At 47.8% G+C, this 19,819-nt stretch overlaps 1 protein-coding gene across 1 annotated transcript in view; it reads left to right on the top strand.

The window, feature by feature from the left end:
* Positions 1 to 1,550: 1,550 nt before the first annotated feature.
* LOC116971611 (proteolipid protein DM beta) overlaps positions 1,551 to 19,819 on the top strand; it is a 52,814-nt gene continuing 34,545 nt past the window's right edge. The window contains exon 1 of the mRNA XM_033018847.1: positions 1,551 to 1,629. Coding sequence (XP_032874738.1) covers positions 1,551 to 1,629 — 79 coding nt within the window. The remainder of the gene's footprint in view (positions 1,630 to 19,819) is intronic.

Raw genomic sequence — 19,819 nt, 5'->3', positions numbered from 1 at the left:
GAACATTTGTAATAATTTTGTGTGGGAAATGCACTGCACTAGTTTATTGAAGTCTGGAACAAGCTGCCAGAGGAGGTACTTGAGGCAAGTACTGTAACGGCATTTAAAACACACTTGAACACGTACGTGGATAGTAGATATACTGTACCTTGAAACTGAAGTCCCATTGTGTGAAGAAGGGTCTCGACCTGAAACGTCACCCATTCCATCTCTCCAGAGATGCTGCCTGTCCCGCTGAGTTACTCCAGCATTTTAGGTACATGGATAGGGCAGGTTTAGAGTGATATGGGCCAAACATGGGCAGGTGTGACGAGTGTAACTGGGACATGTTGGTTGGCATGGACAAGTTGGGCTGAAGGGCCTGTTTCCCTGCTGTATCACTGCAGGACTCCACAACTCCAAGTAGAAATCTCACACTCAAACTCCTGTCTAAAGTTTCTAATTTAGCCCAAGATAGACTCTGGCGAGAAGGAATGGGTGACGTTTCGGGTCGGGACCCTTGTTCTAATTTAGCCCAGTTGGATTAGTGTCATTGTTTCGTTCCACCAACTGCTGATGTTGTTCCAGTGAATCAGATTGCCTGGTGATTTAATGCTCTTGTCAACTCAATAACCCACTACAATGTCTTTAGCCACACTGCCCAACGCACGCACTGACCGTCACACTGACCAACACACGCACTGACCGTCACACTGTCCAACACAAGCACAGACCCGTCACACTGATCCCAACACACACACTGATCCCAACACACGCACTGACCGTCACACTGACCCTAACACACACACTGACCCCAACACACGCACTGACCCCAACACACACACTGACCCCAACACACACACTGACCCCAACACACACACTGACCCCAACACACACACTGACCCCAACACACACACTGACCCCAACACACACACTGACCCTAACACATACACTGACCCCAACACACACACTGACCCCAACACACACACTGACCCCAACACACACACTGACCCCAACACACTGACCCCAACACACACACTGACCCCAACACACACACTGACCCCAACACACACACTGACCCCAACACACACACTGACCCCAACACACACACTGACCCCAACACACACACTGACCCATCACACTGACCCCAACACACTGACCCAAACACACTGACCCGTCCTCCCTGCTGCTCCCACTGTGTCCTGTTCTCCTTCTCTGAGGTGTGCAGGAGGAACAGCTGGTTTAAACCAAAGATAGACACAGAGTGCTGGAGTAACTCAGCGGGTCAGGCAGCATCTCTGGAGAACATGGATAGGTGACGTTTCACAGAGTGCTGGAGTAACTCAGCGGGTCAGGCAGCATCTCTGGAGAAGAATGGGTGACGTTTCAAGTCAAGAGAAGAAAGGTCTCGACCAGAAACATCACCCATTCCTTCTCTACAGAAATGCTGCCTGTCCCGCTGAGTTACTCCAGCATTTTGTGTCTATCTTCATCCTCACTGTTGGCTTGAGGTGTTTGATATCCCACCCACACCGTGAGTGAAGATACTGTTGAGGAGTGTAAGCACGGAAATGCCAGGGCAGTTTGAGATGAAGATGGTGTTGGTAATCGTGAAGAGCATTAAGGTGGATAAATCCCCCGGGTCCCAGGGTATTGATGGAGGCAAGAGAGGATCTTTGCATCTTCTGTAACCACAGGCGAGGCCCCGGAGGGCAAGAGAGTGGGTAATGTTGTTCCTTTAGGGGTAGGGATGGGGGATGGGGGCGGGGGATGGGGGATGGGGGATGGGGGCGGGGGATGGAGGCGGGGGATGGAGAATGGGGTTAGAGTAACATTGCTCCATCAGTTTGAAGAAAGCTCCCGATCCCATCTTTCTCTCCATTAACCCTGTGCTCGGATAATTCCCTCTCTGAGACTATTCAAACCGCTGGCTTTAGCACCTCCCATGTAATGTCGAGCATGTTCTAAATATTCTGCACAAAGGAATGTTCCCTTATTTCCCTCGGGTTGCACCTTACTGCGATGCTGAATATTGCTAATCTATAAATAGGAATTCTTTCCTTTTGTCACGATAATTGCTTTTCTAATTAAATCCCAAAGTTATGTTGGGCAAGTCTGGTAAAATGTTGATTGCTTTCTGATTTATGAAATACTAAGTGCGTTTGAGTGTGTTTTTTACAAATGCAGTGGGAGCTAAATAGCTGTGAGAATCCCGCATAAAGGCAGTGCTAACGAGCAACGTTTGGCCATTTGTTATTCTGCTCAGGCAGACTCCAGCTGCACCAGGAAACCACCCTCTCCTCCCACACCCCATGTCTAGCTTTAGTTTAGTTTAGAGATACAGCACAGAAACAGGCTCTCTGGCCCACCGAGTCCGCACCGACCAGCGATCCCCGCACACGAACACTATCCTACACACACGAGGGACAATTTACAATTTACAGAAGCCAATTAACCTGCAAAGCTGGGCGTCGTTAGAGTGTGGGAGGAAACCGGAGCACCTGGAGGAAACCCACGCGGGTCACGGGGAGAAGATACAAACTCCGTATAGATAGCACCCGTAGTCAGGATCGAACCTGGGTCCCTGGCGCTGTGAGGCAGCAACTCTACCGCTGCACCACCGTGCCGTTGAGAGTGTTTGTGATCCCTCTCCTTCACCTGCCGTGTGTCTGTCCACCAGCCTTTCCCATCTCTGCCGTTGCTGCAAATGTGATGAAAACGCACCTGGCATTCCTGGCATTTACTAAATCTCCAGAGATACAGCAATGGCCAGCAAGAGATGAATGGATTCTCAATAATCCATAGCTTATCTATCGTCATCGAGTTATACAGCTGTGCAGCCCGGAAACAGGCCCTTCAGCCCATCAAGTTGTCACACTGGGCTAGTCCCATTTGCCAGTGTTTGTCCCATGTCCCTCTGAATCCTTCCTATCCACATATCTGTCCAAATGTCTTTTAAAAGCCGTAATGTACCCGCTTCTGCAATACAATACACAATACAATACAATACAATTCAATTTATTGTCATTTGGACCCCTTGAGGTCCAAACGAAATGTCGTTTCTGCAGCCATACATTACAAACAAATAGACCCAAGACACAACATAATTTACATAAACATCCATCACATTGCTGTGATGGAAGGCCAAAAAAACTTATCTCTCCACTGCACTCTCCCCCCCCCCCCCGATGTCAGAGTCAAAGTCAAAGTCAAAGCCCCCGGCGGGCGATGGCGAATTGTCCCGCGGCCATTAAAGCCACGCCGGGTGATGCAAGGTCGCACACCGGGTTCTTGGTGTTAGAGCCCCCGGCGCGCGCTCGCAGTCCCGCGGCCATTCCAAGCCGCGCGGGGCGGTGCTGTAAGGCCCCGCTCCAGGAGCTCTTCAACCCCGCAACTCGGGCGGGAGAAGTCGCCGTTGCGGAAGCCCTGAAAAGCGGTCTCCCTCCAGGGACCCGCGGGCTCCCGATGCCGCCGTCCGCCAGACCCGCAGTTGCAGCCTCCGAACCTCCGGGGGTCGGGTCGCAGCAACGTCCACCACAGCTCCACCCGCTCTGGACTCGGCCAGCTCCGCGACGGTGAGGTGAGTAGTCGGCACCACAGCCCCCGGTCTTCCTGTTGGAGGCCGCTCCTCGTTGCAGCCCCAACGACAACGGAGACCCGACAAAGAAAAGGTCGGGTCTCCCGTGCAGGGAGAGATTTAAAAGTTACCCCCACCCCCCCAACCCCCCCACACACATACCCCAACAAAAAATAACAAAAACTACATAAAAACATAGACATAAAATAATAAAAACGCAGACGGACTGCAGAGGCCGCTGCTGACGAAAGTCGCGCCGCCCACCGAATGCGCCGCCTGCAACTTCCCATGGCAGCTCGTTCCAGATACGGACTATCCTCTGAGTAGACAAGTTGCCCTGAGGTCCCTCGTAAATCTCTCTCCTCTCACCTGAAGTCTGTGCCCTTTAGTTTTAGAATCCTCTACCCTGGGAAACAGACTGTGAGCGTTCACTTTATTCTTGCCCCTCATGATCTTGTACGTCAATAGGTGACACAGCGGTGGAGTTGCTGCCTCACAGTGCCAGAGACCCAGGTTTCATCCTGACTACGAGTGCTGCCTGCACGGAGTTTGCACGTTCTCCCCGTGCCCATGGGGATTTCCTCCAAGTTCCCCAGTTTCATCCCACATCCCAAAAATCAATGGGTTTGTAGGTGAATTGGCTTCTTTAAGTTGCCCCTAGATGTGAAACTGGGATAGAATTAGTGTACGGGTAATCATCGGTTGACATGGACTTGATGGGCCGAAGGGCCTGTGGCCACATTGTATTAACTAAACTAGACTAAACTAAACTTACTTAAGGTCCAGACAGATATCGATCGGTCTGGATAGGGTGAGGTTTATGAAGAGTCTGCAGTAATATTAATACCTGGCAGAACAGGCTGTAAGATCATATTCCAACCTTTCTGGGACCTTGGTCAGGCCATATGTGGAGTATTGCGTGCAGTTCAGGTCACAGTTCTGGAAGCTTTGGTGAGTTTACCAGAATGACGCCCAGATTAAAGGACATTAGCTACAGGGACAGGTTGGACAGACATGGATTATTTTCTCTGGAACGCCAGAGGTTGTGGGGAGACCTGATAGATGATAAATTACAGATAGGGTAGACTTCGTTCCACAGATGCTGCCTCACCCGTTGAGTTTCTCCAGCATTTTTGTCTACCTCAGATAGGGTAGACAGTCAGAACTATTTTCCCAGGATGGAAAAATCAATTACTAGAGGTGAGAGGGGCAGTTTAAAGGATGTGTGGGGCAAGTGATTTACACAGAGGGTGGTGGGTGCCTGGAACATGCTGCCAGGGGTGGTGGTGGAGGCAGATACGATAGTGGTGTTTAAGAGGCTCTTGGATAGGCACATGGATATGCAGGGAATGGAGGGATATGGATCACATGCAGGCAGATAAGAGTTGGTTTAATACAGCACGGAAACAGGCCCTTCGGTCCAACTTGCCCATGCCGACCAACATGCCCCGTCTACACTGGTCCCACCTGCCTGCATTTGGCCCATTTCCTTCTAAATGATTGCTATCCATGTACCTGTTCAAATGCCTTTAAAATGTTGTTATAGTCCCTGCCCCAATCACCTCTGGCAGCTTGTTCCATACACCCACCACCCTCTGTGTGAAAATGTTGCCCCTCAGGTTCCTATTAAATCTTGCTCCCCTCAGCTTAAACCTATGTCCTCTGGTCCTTGATTCCCCTACTCTGGTTATAAGACTCTGTGCATCTCACCCGATCTATTCCCCTCGTTGCCTTATACACCGCTATAAGATCAGTTTTGTTTATTGTCATGTGTAACGGGGTACAGTGAAAAGCTTTTTTGCATGCTAACCAGGAAGCGGAAAGACTGCACACAATGACCCCTCATCCTCCTGTGCTCCAAGGATGAGAGTCCCAGCCTGCCCTCGAGTCCTGGCAACATCCTTGTAATTCTACTCTGCGCCCTGTTCCAGCTTCAGCAGATCTAGGCATATATTGGCCACGGACATTGTGGGCCAAAGTTATGAGAATATACATTTTGACAGAGCCAACACAACAAAAGGAATAGACTGACTTTAATCACCTGAGAACCGCAGTCCAAGTATTTAACAAGGTGTGTGAATCAAATCCTGTTGCTGTTAGCAACCTGCGATGCACATCTGGAACAAAGCTATTGTGTATGCAGCCTGAAAACAGGCTCTTGTGCCCATGCTATCCAAGATGCTCCATCCAAGTTAGTCCTCTTTGCTCATGTTTGCCCATATCCCTCTAAACCTGCCCTATCCATGTATCTTTCCAAGTGTTTCTTAAACGCCGTTATTGTCCCTGCCTCGATTACCTCCTCTGGCAGCTTGTTCCACACACCCACCACCCTCTGAGTGAAAAAGTTGCCTCTCAGCTTCCTATTAGATCTTTCCCCCCACATTTTAAACCTATGTCCTCTGGTCCCCGATTCCCCTGCTCTGGGCAAGAGACTCTGTGCATCTACTCGATCTATTCCCCTCTTGATTTGTACACCTCTATAAGATCACCCCTCATCATTCTCTGCTCCATGGAATAGATTCCCAGCCTACTCAACCTCTCCCTGTAACTCACACCCTCGAGTCTGGGCAACATCCTTGTAAATCTTCTCTGCGCCCTTTCCAGCTTGAGGTCAGTTCTCATGTATTTGTTACTGTGGATACATTTCTCCCACCGTATAAATACATCACATGATCAATGCTGATAAAACTTATTACACCCAATTATCAATCAATTTGATCAATGAACACTGCTGAATGCTGATGAAGTCTGCGTGAAATATAACCAATTGTATCTGATCAATAAAATAAATATATTTGAACGAACAGAGTCTTTTCCCCAGAGTAGGTGAATCAAGAACCAGAGGACATGGGTTTAAGGTGAAGGGGAAAAGATTAAACAGGAAGCTGAGGGGTAGCGTTTTCACACAAAGGGTGCTGGGTGTATGGAACGAGCTGCCAGAAGTAGTTAAGGCAGGGACTATCCTAATGTTTAAGAGACATTTGGACACGTATATGGATAGGACAGGTTTAGAGGGACATGGGCCAAACGCGTGTGAGTGGGACGTAAGCTGGGACATGTGGGTCGGTGTGGGCAAGTTGGGATGAAGGGCCTGTTTCCACACTGCATGATTCTATGACTAGTGTAGCTGGGACATGTTGGTCAGTGTGGGCAAGTTGGGCTTGTTTCCACACTGTATCACTCTATGACTCTATAAAGTTAAGAACAAAACGCATGTAGATAAGTAGAAGAGCAGATTTGAAAGAGAAAGAGTGAAATGTAAAGGTAGAGAGAGGTTTATGGGTGGAAAGGAACAAAGGAAAGGAGGGGGGAGAGTGGGCTTGGGCAGATGGGTGAAGGGAAAATAAACACAGAGTGCTGGAGTAACTCAGTGGGTCAGGCAGCATCTGTGGAGAACATGGATAGGTGACGTTTCACAGAGTGCTGGAGTAACTCAGTGGGTCAGGCAGCATCTCTGGAGAAAAGGTATAGATTATATTTCGGGTCAAGACCGTTCTTCAGTAATATTCATGATGTGACATGTATAGACATTCCTGAATGTTACCCAAACCATCGTGAGCTACTTTGTTACGGTGCTTGCCCTCTCCCATAACGTCTCTGCTGCCTTGGGTGATGCAGGACAGGACACAAGCTTTGGGACACGGTGTGAAGCTGTTGCAGTCTGTCCCAGCCTGATAAAAACCTGGATGGAGTGGATGTGGAGAGGATGTTTCCACTAGTGGGAGAGTCTAGGACCAGTGGCCACAGCCTCAGAATTAAAGGATGTTCCTTCAGGAAGGAGATGAGCAGGAATTTCATAAGCCAGAGGGTGGTGAACTGTGGAATTCATTGCCACAGACAGCTGTGGAGGTCAAGTCAATGGACATTTTTCAGGAGGAGATTGATAGATTGATATGGGTGTCAGAGGTAATGGGAAGAAGGCAGGAGAATGGGAAAGATAGATAGAGTCATAGAGTGACACAGTGTGGAAACAGACCCTTCGGCCCAGCATGTCCCATCTACACTAGTCCCACCTGCCTGCGTTTGGTCCATATCCCTCCAAACCTGTCCTATCTATGTACCTGTCTAACAGTTTCTTAAATGTTACGATAGTCCCTGCCTCAACTCCCTCCTCTGGCAGCTTGTTCCATACACCCACCACCCTTTGTGTGAAAAAGTTACCCCTCAGATTCCTATTAAATCTTTTCCCCTTCACCTTAAACCTATATCCTCTGCTCCTCGATTCCCCGACTCTGGGCAAGAGACTCTGTGCATCCACCTGATCTATTCAAATCATGATTTTATACACCTCTATAAGATCACCCCTTATCCTCCTGTGCACCATGGAATAGAGGCCCAGCCTACTCAACCTCTCCCTATAGCTCGCACTCTCTAGTGCAGGCAACATCCTCGTAAATCTTCTCTGTAGGACCTGTCTGTCTGAAGAAGGGTTTCGGCCCGAAACGTCGCCTATTTCCTTCGCTCCATAGATGCTGCTGCACCCGCTGAGTTTCCCCAGCAATTGTGTGTACCTTCTCTGTACCCTTTCCAGTTTGATGACATCTCTCCTATAACATGATGCCCAGAACTGAATACAATACTCTAAATGCGGCCTCACCAACTTCCTATACAACTGCACCATGGCCTCCCAACTTCTATACTCAGCCTGACCCGCTGAGTTTCTCCAGCACTCTGTGAAACATCACACAACAGGGCAAGATTAGCAAGTTTGCTGATGATACAAAAGTGAGTGGTTTTGCAGATAGTGAAGATGGTTGTGAAAGATTGCAGCAGGATCTGGATCGATTGGCCAGGTGGGCAGAGGAATGGTTAATGAATACAGAGAAATGTGAGGTGTTGCATTTTGAGACGTCGAACAAGGGCAGGACTTACACAGTGAATGATCGGCCTCTGGGGAGTGTTGTAGAGCAGAGGGATCTAGGAGTACAGGTGCATGGTTCCTTGAAGGTGGAGTCACAGGTAGATAAAGTGGTCAAAAAGGCTTTTGGCGCTTTGGCCATTATCAGTCAGAGTATTGAGTATAGAAGTTGGGAGGTCATGTTGCAGTTGTATAAGATATTGGTGTGACGGCATTTAGAATATTGTGTTCAGTTCTGGGCACCATGTTACAGGAAAGATATTGTCAAGTTATAAAGGGTTCAGAGAAGATTTACGATGATGTTGCCAGGACTAGAGGGTGTGAGCTACAGGGAGAGGTTGAGTAGGCGGGGACTCTATTCCATGGAGCGCAGGAGGATGAGGGGGCATCTTGAGGGAGGATGAGTGGTGTATAAAATCATGAGAGGAATAGATCGGGTGGATGCACAGAGTCTCTTGCCCAGAGTAGGGGAATCGAGGACCAGAGGACATAAGTTCAAGGTGAAGGGGGAAAGATTTAATAGGAATCTGAGGGGTAACTTTTTCACACAAAGGGTGGTGGGTGTATGGAACAAGCTGCCAGAGGAGGTAGTTGAGGTTGGGACTATCCCATCGTTTAAGAAACAGTTAGACAGGTACATGGATAGGACAGGTTTGGAGGGATATGGACCAAACGCAGGCAGGTGGGACCAGTGTAGCTGGGACATTGTTAGTCGGTGTGGGCAAGTTTGGCCAAAGGGCCTGTTTCCACACTGTATCACTATGACTCTATGACTCTATCCATGTTCTCCAAAGATGCTGCCTGACCCGCTGAGTTAGTCTAGCGCTCTGTATCTATCTTCGGTGTAAACCAGCATCTGCAGTTCCTTCTTGCACTGCATGCTTTTTATAGGCACTATTATTTAACCAGTTTTATTTCATTATTTGAATTTAAATTTCCCAGCGGCTAATGTGGGAATTTAACACATCTCAGCCCCAGTGATCCATAACTCTGGTGGCTAATCCAGTCATTTAATTACTGGAGTAACTCAGCGGGACAGGCAGCATCTTCAGACCGAAGGGTCTTGACCAGAAACATCACCCATTCCTTTTCACCAGAGATGCTACCTGTCCTGCTGTTACTCCAGTCTTTTGTGTCCACCTTCAGTGTAAACCAGCATCTGCAGTTCCTTCCGACACATTTAAATACGACACTGCATTAACCAGTAAAGCATTGGCCTCGGGATACATCGCCAACAACGGAGCCTCTTGTGTTGGTGAAAATAAAACTGGCTGCATGTTCGGTGTGGCCTTAGAACTTGAGAATGCAAGATTAGCCAGTACCACAGCCAGTTATCGACTGACATATATTACAAACCCACTGACTCCAACAACTATCTTGACTACACTTCTTCCCACCTTGCTTCCTGCAAAGACTCTATACCCTACATCTACGGCCAAGATGAGGTGTTCCATACCAGGATATCTGGTTAGGGAACAAGGGTTTCACTTTCCCATCATAGATGAGGCCCTCACTCGTGTCTCCTTTGCACCCCGCAGCTCCGCTCTTGTTCCACCTCCACCTAGTCACAACAGAGACAGAGTCTCTTCCCTGAGCTTCTTCCCTGCAACAGTGAGACTCTTGGCCAAAACAAAACAAAATTAACTGATGTCCTGATATAGGGTTTGTGCAAGTTACGATGCTCTCACTTTCCCCTTTGTATAGGGTTTTAGGCATTTTCTTTTTTTTTAAATTTTTTTATTTCTGGAGTGGTATGTGTTTTTTTTATGGATTATGTGTCTTCTGTGTGTCTTTTTAATTTTTTTAAATTTTTTAATTTTTTATTTTAATTTTTAACTTGACTTGACTTGACTCTCTGAATAGCCGCACAAGAGTTCCTATGTGTGTAAGCACAAATGGCAAATAAAGTTTTTGACCTTTGACCTTTGACCTTGTCCTCACCTTCCACCCCATCAGCCGTCACATACAACACATAATCATCCAACTGTTTCGCCATCTCCAACGGGATCCCACCACCAGCCGCATCTTCCCATCTCCACCTCTTTCTGCTTTACGCAGAGACCGTTCCCTCCACAACTCCCTGGTTAACTCATCCCTTCTCACCCAAACCACCCCCTCCCTTGGTACCTTCCCCTGCAACCGCAGGAGATGCAACACCTGTCCCTTTATAGGTGTGGTGTGTGTGATGGACTGGGCTACATCTACAATGGTGGGGAGTGTGGTCTGTGTGATGGACTGGGCTACATCTACAATGGTGGGGAGTGTGGTCTGTGTGATGGACTGGGCTACATCTACAATGGTGGGGAGTGTGGTCTGTGTGATGGACTGGGCTACATCTACAATGGTGGGGAGTGTGGTCTGTGTGATGGACTGGGCTACATCTACAATGGTGGGGAGTGTGGTCTGTTATTTAGGTTTAGGTTCAGGTTTAGTAATGTCACGTGAACCAAAGTATAGTGAAAAGCTGGAGACAGTCAGATAGATTATTATAATATAACCATATAACAATTACAGCACGGAAACAGACCATCTCGGCCCTTCTAGTCCGTGCCGAACACTTATTCTCACCTAGTCCCATCTACCTGCACTCAGACCATAACCCTCCATTCCTTTCCCGTCCATATACCTATCCAATTTATTTTTAAATGATAAAATCGAACCTGTCTCCACCACTTCCACTGGAAGCTCATTCCACACAGCTACCACTCTATGAGTAAAGAAGTTCCCCCTCATGTTACCCCTAAACTTCTGTCCCTTAATTCTCAAGTCATGTCCTCTTGTTTGAATCTTCCCTACTCTCAATGGGAAAAGCTTATCCACGTCAACTCTGTCTATTGTGGATATTTGTGTTCAGCTTTGACCACCTGACTATAGGAAGGATGTTATTAACTTGGCAAGAGGGCAGAGAAGATTTACAAGGATGATGCGAGGACTAGAGGGCCTGAGCTATAGGGAGAGGTTGGGGTGCAGGAAGTTGAGGGGTGATCTTATAGAGGTGATTAAAATCATGCGGAACCAGAGGACAAGGGTTTAAGGGATTGGGGGTAAAGATTTAACAGGATCCACACAACATTTTCACTAACTCCCTCATTATCAGATGACTTCATCAGCAACTTATCACCACTTCAATGTAGAAGCAAAGAGCTGCAGATGCTGTTTTAAACCAAAGATGGACACAAAGTGCTGGAGTAACTCAGCAGGTCAGGCAGCACCTGTGGAGAACATGGATAGGTGACGTTTTGGGTCGGGACCCTTCTTCAGACTGAAAGTATGGGTGGATAAGAGAACCTTTCAGTCTTTAATCGGACTTCACTGGAGATTTTATCTTGCACTAAACAATAGACAATAGGTGCAGGAGTCGGCCATTCGGCCCTTCGAGCCAGCACCGCCATTCATTGTTATCATGGCTGATCATCCACAATCAGTACCCCGTTCCTGCCTTCTCCCCATATCCCCTGACTCCGCTATCTTTAAGAGCCCTATCTAGCTCTCTCTTGAAAGTATCCAGAGAACCCGCCTCCACCGCCCTCTGAGGCAGAGAATTCCACAGACTCACAACTCTCTCTGAGAAAAAGTGTTTCCTCGTCTCTGTTCTAAATGGCTTACTCCTTATTCTTAAACTGTGGCCCCTGGTTCTGGACTCCCCCAACATCGGGAACATGTTTCCTGCCTCTAGCGTGTCCAAACCCTTAACAATCTTATATGTTTCAATGAGATTGCCTCTCATCCTTCTAAACTCCAGTGTACAAGCCCAGCCGCTCCATTCTCTCAGCATATGACAGTCCCGCCATCCCGGGAATTAACCTTGTAAACCTACAAAGGCAACGTTATTCCCTTCATCCTGTATCTGTACACTGTGTAATCGGTTGTAATCATGTACAGTCTTTCCGCTGACTGCATAGCACGCAACAAAAAAAATTTTCTCTGTACCTCGGTACACATGACAATAAACTAAACTCAACTTGGATGGTGGGGGGGGGGGGCGGGAGGAGAACTGGAGGTAGTGGAGTCAGAGAGAAGTAGGAATCACTGGTGGGGGGGGGGGGGGGCATTGAGGGAGGGTCTGGCAGAACTCACCACAGCAATGCTGGCCTCACCCTCGCTGAGATATTCCACATACATTTGCAACCCATAACTACCTGGTTTTTGTCCCAGTTATGGTGCAGGTTTGACCCGAGACATTGTCTCCATTTACCTCCCACAGACTGTTGCCACAGGAGCTGTGTGTAGTTCACACCTTCAGCTTCTGCAGCTCTTCACGTGAGTTTCATTTACTGATTCATTGCAGTGACTGCTGGAAATGATCACCAGCCCCTGCAAACAGCGTTGGAAACTTCTGCGGATTGTCCTGCGGGCCCTATTTGGTTCCTTACAATAGCAGTTTAATACTGATTGAACCTGGTGAAGGATGTGTTTTTGTTCTGGGGACCAATTGTGCTGGATTTTATTGTGTGTCCTGGACAACTCTGCAATTTATGTTAGATAACAATGGTGGCACGGTGGCGCAGCGGTAGAGTTGCTGCCTCACAGCGCCAGAGACCCGGGTTCAATCCTGACTACGGGTGCTGTATGTACGGAGTTTGTATGTATGGAGTTTGTATGTTCTTCCTGTAACTGTGTGGGTTTTCTCCGGGTGCTCTGGTTTCCTCCCACACTCCAAAGACGTGCAGGTTTGTTGGTTTGTTGTAATTGTCCCTAGTATGTAGGATAGTGCTAGTGTACGGGTCGGTCTGGACTCAGTGGGATGAAGGACCTGTTTCCACGATGTATCTCTGAATTAAACCAAACTCACTCTGTGGAATTCATTGCCACAGAAGGCGGTGGAGGCCGTCAATGGGCATTGTTAAGGCGGAGCTTGCTAGATTGTTCATTAGTGCGGGTGTCAGGGGTTATGGGGAGAAGGCAGGAGAATGGGGTTGAGAGGGAATGATAGATCAGCCGTGATTGAATGGCGGACTAGACTTTATGGGCTGAATGGCCTGCTTCTACAACTAATGTCCTAAAGAAGACTGTGGCCGTTCCACTGAGCAGGATGGGCAGGGAACCTCCTGACTGTCCCACAGTTTCTGCAGCATTCCAACACCTGGATCTGACAGGCAAGGGAAGCAATGGTTCCTCTATTACACAATCATAATCACATTCATACTTCATTAGCCAAGTATGTTTTGCAACATACATAGAAACATAGAACCATAGAAAATAGGTGCAGGAGTAGGCCATTCGGCCCTTCGAGCCTGCACCGCCATTCAATGTGATCATGGCTGATCATCCAACTCAGTATCCCGTACCTGCCTTCTCTCCATACCGCCTGATCCCTTTAGCCACAAGGGCCACATCTAACTCCATCTTAAATATAGCCAATGAACTGACCTCAACTACCTTCTGTGGCAGGGAGTTCCAGAGATTCACCACTCTCTGTGTGAAAAATGTTTTTCTCATCTCGGTCCTAAAGGATTTCCCCCTTATACTTAAACTGTGACCCCTTGTCCTGGACTTCCCCAACATCGGGAACAATCTTCCTGCATCTAGCCTGTCCAAAGACGAGGAATTTCCCTTGCACTCATCCTTACTTCCAGACGTGTTCATGCTTAGGATTCAAAACTGCAGTCACAAAGTGAATTAAAAAAAACAGCAGTTTTAATCTATAATTGATATTTATCAGGACGAGAGTGAAGGATGTCTAATTGCCAGGACGGGCAATTGGGGCAATAAAATGCTTGCTTGTAGCAGCTTAACAGACCATTAACAGACAGATAAATAACACAGAGATAAATGATAATAAAGTCATGAGAGGAAGTGTACAAAGGCATGAGAGGAACATATCGGGTCGACGATCAGAGTCCCTTGACAAACACAAACTGCTGGAGTAACTCAGTGGGACAGGCAACATCTCTGGTGAGAAGGAATGGTTGACATTTTGGGTCGAGACCCTTCTTCAGATTCTCTTGGCCAGAGAAGGTGAATGGAGGACCAGAGGACATAGGCTTAAGGTGAAGGGGAGAACATTTAATAGGAATCTGAGGGGTAACTTTTTCGCACAAAGGGTGGTGGGTGTATGGAACGAGCTGCCAGAGGAGGTAGTTGAGGCAGGGACTATCCCAACGTTTAAGAAACAGTTAGACAGGTACATGGATGGGACAGGTTTAGAGGGATATGGACCAAACGCAGGCAGGTGGGACTAGTGTAGCTGGGATATGTTGGTTGGTGTGGGCAAGTCGGGCCGAAGGTCCTGTTCCCATGCTGTATCACTCTAATAAATTAATTAAAGCAATGCTCGGGAACCAGAACAGTGCAGTGTTCAGCCTTTCATTTTAACATTAAATCCATAAGTCCTGGCATGATGTGACGATGATTACACTGACCATGCATGGAATGTTGCTAGTGGTTAATCAACGATTTATGGTCAGCGCTAACTATATTCTCACGCTCCACCTGGCAGCTCCCGGCTGCATTGAAACTGGCTGAAGATTCACTCATGCCTTGACCGTTTATCAGACCATTTCAGCTGAACGGTCGGTGTAAGTCCAGACAGGAATTATAGACACAGTGCTGGAGTAACTCAGCGGGTCAGGCAGCATCTGTGGAGAACATGGATAGGTGACGTTTCACAGAGTGCTGGAGTAACTCAGCGGGTCAGGCAGCATCTGTGGAGAACATGGATAGGTGACGTTTCAGGAGAAACCTTTTCTCTAGAGATGCTTCCTGACCCACTGAGTTACTCCACCACTTTTGTATCTATCTAAAGGATGTACCTTTAGACAATACACAATAGGTACAGGAGTAGGCCATTCGACACTTCGAGGCAGCACCGCCATTCAATGTGATCATGGCTGATTATCCACAATCCTGCCTTCTCCCCAAATCCCTTAACTATGCTATCCCTAAGAGCTCCCTTTAGTAAGGGGATGAGGAGGAATTTCTTTAGCCAAAGAGTGGTGAATCAGTGGAATTAATTGCCACAGAAGGCTGTGGCGGCCTCATTTTTTATGCATAGATTGACAGATTCTTGATTGGTACGGGTGTCAGGGTAGGGTTAGGTTAAGTAGGGTCAGGTAGGAGAATGGGGTTAGGAGGGAGAGATAATTGGCAGAGTAGCCTCGATGGCTGAATGGCTTAATGCTGCTCCTACGCCATGCACTTATGGATTGAAACCAACATCTGCAGTTTCTTCCTACACACTCAGGTATTATGTTTGCCTCCTGGCTTGGATTAATCGGGTTCTCCAAAGGTATTTAAATAGGAACCAATTTATGTAGGATTTATATTAGACCAAGATTCTATCGCTAGTGTGGATAATCCTCATAAAAATTCTGTGTACTCTGGTCCTCCTAATCATAGCCCATGGCACAGACACACCAATTATACATCTCACCAAACTAGTAATAAATATAGAGACAAGATACAAAGTGCTAGAGGAACTCAACGCATCAGGCACATCTGTGGAGGGATGATGACGTTTCAAGTCATAAGGTCATAAGATCATATGTAATAGGAGCAGAATAAGGCCATTCGGCCCATCAAGTCTACTCCGCCATTCAATCATGGCCGATCTATCTCTCCCTCCTAACCACATTCACCTGCCTTCTCCCCATAACCCCCGACACCCGTACTAATCAAGAATCTATCTCTGCCTTAAAAATATCCATTGATATTTGCCACAGCGTTCCGTGGCAAAGAATTCCACAGATTCACTACCCTCTGACATGAAGACATTCCTTCTCATCTCCTTCCTAAAGGAAAGTCCTTTAATTCTGAGTTCATGACCTCTAGTCCTGGACTCTCCCACTAGTGGAAACATCTTTAGATGCTGCCGCACCCGCTGAGTTTCTCCAGCACTTTTGTCTACCTTCGATTTTCCAGCATCTGCAGTTCCTTCTCAAACAGCGGAAACATCTTCTCCACATCCACTTTATACAAGCCTATCACTATTCGGTAAGTTTCAATGAGGTCCCCCCTCATTCTTCTAAACTCCAGTGAGTACAGGCCCAGTGCCGACAAATGCTCATCATATGTTAACCCACTCATTCCTGGGATCATTCTTGTAAACCTCCTCTGGACCCTCTCCAGAGCCAGTACATCCTTCCTCAGATATGGTGCCCAGAATTGCTCACAATATTCCAAATGCGGCCTGACCAGCGCCTTATAGAGACTCAGCATTACATCCCTGTTTTTGTATACAAGCCCTCTTGTCCATTGGTCCATATGTCTATGTCACATGAGCAACACCTCTGGAGAACATGGATCGCTGGAGTTCGTGTCGGGCCCCATCTTCAATAACATTACCTAGAAGGTAGAATGTAGAACATAGAACAGTCCAGCACAGGAACAGGTCCATTGCCCCCCAATGACTCTGCTGAAGATGATGCCGTTAAACTGATTGTATCTACCTGCACGTGGTCCATATCCCTCCCCTCCCTGCATATCCATGTGCCTGTCCAACAGCCTCTAAACACCACTATCGTATCTGCCTCCACCACCACCCATGTTCCAGGCACCCACCACCCTCTGTGTAAAACACTTGCCCCGCACATCTCCTTTAAGCTTTGCCCTCTCACCTTAAACTATGGCCTCTAGTCTGTCTATGTGGGCACCAGAAACATTTGTGTATTGTCCAGGTGAGGTCTACTGTATGATTTAACCTGATTGTATGCAAAAACAAAGCATTTCACTGCACATAGGTACATGTGACAATAATGTTTCATTGAATCATTGAATCTATGATATTTCCATTCTGGGAAAAGGTTCTGACTGTCTGCCCTATCTATGCCTCTCATTATTTTCTATACTTCTATCAGGTCACCCCTCAACCTCCGACTGTGACTTGGTTAAAGTCCCCCACAGTTTGCCCGCATCTTTATTAACACTGACTTTGGGAAGTGGTAAACAAAAATACTGGAGAAACTCAGCAGGTGAGGCAGCATCTATGGAGCGAAGGAATAGGTGACGTTTCGGGTCGAGACCCTTCTTCAGTCAACTGTTACCTGAGAAGATGAATGTCCACGACCCATCCTGTAGATAAGAAGGTTTAGAAGGATATGCGGCAAATGCAGGCAGATGGGACTGGCTTAGATGAGGCATGACTGATAGGGCTGAGGGGCCTGTTTCTATTCTGTGTGATCCTATGAATATGACTGTATATTATGAAGGCAGAAATCTTTACAATCTCAGTGTAGCACTAAGAAGAACAATTATTATTCCACAGAAGCAATTAATATAAATTGTGCAAATTGGTGAAAGATTAAACAGCTGTGTGATTGTTGAGCTTTCATAGTCTACAAATCTTCCAATCTAACAAGCTGTGAATCTGTAAGCAAGCATATCGACTTTTATGTTGCAATCTGAAGCAAAAGACATCATGAAAGACGATAAAGATTAATTGTACGTTGTGACTGGAACAATTTGCTGGGCTTTGTGGCCTCTCTTATCTGCCAGTTACAGAGAGAGGAGCCACTCACACTAATCCCTGCCTCACATAATGTCAGGGGAGAGGGTGAATGAGGATCTGCCCTTCATGGTGGACTCTGGGACTGCCCTTCACGTGACGTTTCATGTTGAAATTCTTCCTGGAATGAACAGATCAGGTAGGTCCTGGCGAATGGAGCAGTGTTGACAATGGGCCTCCTCCATTGTCAGAGTCAGGCTAAAAACACATTGGAGGAGCAGCATCTCTTATTTCGCTTGGGCAGCTTACACCCCAGTTGTATGAATATTTAATTATCTAACTTCAAGTAACCTCGGCATTCTCTCTCTCTCTATTTCTTCCCCTCCCAAGTCTCACTAGCGTCTTGTCTTCACCCTACAGACAGCTAACAATGGCCTGTTAACTTTTAGCATCATTACTTTGCATTTCTTTCATTCACTTGTTCTATATCTCTCCACATCACTGCCTGTATCCCTTGTTTCCATTTCCCCTGACTTTAGTCTGAAGAAGGGTCTTGACCCGAAACGTCACCTATTCCTTCTCTCCAAATATGCTGACTGTCCCGCTGAGTTATTCCAGCATTTTGTGTCCAACAGGTTTGAGTTTAGTTTATTGTCAGTGTACAGTTTAGTGTACAGTGAGAATGAAAAGCTTTTGTCAGTGGAAAGACAATACCACCCCCACCCCCTCTCCCCCCTCCCACACCACCCCACCACCCCTCTCCCCCCACCACCCCTCCCCCCTCCCCCACCTATGGACCTGGGAAGTGCCAGAGGCAAGCAATGTCCTTGGCCTCAGTCATTGAAAGGTCCCAGAGAACCGTCTTTGTAAACAGCTGAGCTTCGCATTGTCTCAATGTGGCAGCCGAGGAGCGGTCTGCTTTGTGTTTGTCTCAGGACCCGGGTAAAGGCACACTCTCACACACACACACACACACACACACACACACCCACACTCACACACATTTACAAACACACACACACACACTCACACACACACACACACACACACACACACACACACACACACACACACACACACACACACACATACACACACACACACATACACATACACACACGTACACAGACACACACTAACACACCCACACCCACACACACACACCAACACACACACACACACACCACCCACACACCACACACACACACACACACACATCCACACGCCTACACTCGCTCGCACGCACTCACTCACAACACACACACACACTCACACACCACACCACACCCACACACACACACACACACACACACACACACACACCACACACACACACACACACACACACTCACACACACACATACACCCTCACAAACTCACACACTCACACACACTGTGGGTGGGGAGGGGGAGTGGGTGGGGAGGGGGTGTGATGGGGAGGAGGAGTGGGTGGGGGAGGGGGAGTGGAGGGGGAGTGGTGGGGAGGGGGAGTGGGTGGGCGATAGGGAGTGGGTGGGGGAGGGGGAGGGATAGTGGTGTGGGGAATGGGAGTGGGTAGGGAGGGGGAGTGGGTGGGGAGGGGGAGTGGGTGGGCGATAGGGAGTGGGTGGGGGAGGGGGAGGGATAGTGGTGGGGGAGGGGGAGGGGGAGTGGGTGGGGGAGGGGGAGTGGGTGGGGAGGGGGAGTGGGTGGGGAGGGGGAGTGGGTGGGGGAGGGGGAGCGGCAGTGGGTGGGGGAGGGGGAGGGGCCGGGGAGGGGTGGTGGAGTGACCTTTCTTTAAACAGACTTTATGGGACTTCAATGTTAAATCTTGCACAGAATACCCTTCATCCTGTACGTGTGTTCTGTGCTCAGCTGGATTGTAATCATGCTTAGTCTTTTCTTTGACTGTTGACAACTCAAACAAAAGCTTTTCACGGTACCACGGCACACACACGTGACAATAATAAATGAAATTACACTCTACAAGTACAACAATCACACACAAATTAAAGACCTGTAGTGTGAATAGTAGATTTCTCCT

Source organism: Amblyraja radiata, chromosome 3 (genome assembly GCF_010909765.2).
Source record: "Amblyraja radiata isolate CabotCenter1 chromosome 3, sAmbRad1.1.pri, whole genome shotgun sequence".
Classification (NCBI taxonomy): Eukaryota; Metazoa; Chordata; class Chondrichthyes; order Rajiformes; family Rajidae; genus Amblyraja; species Amblyraja radiata.
Note: the sequence above shows the minus strand (reverse complement) of the source record. Positions and strands in the feature narration are given on the sequence as shown.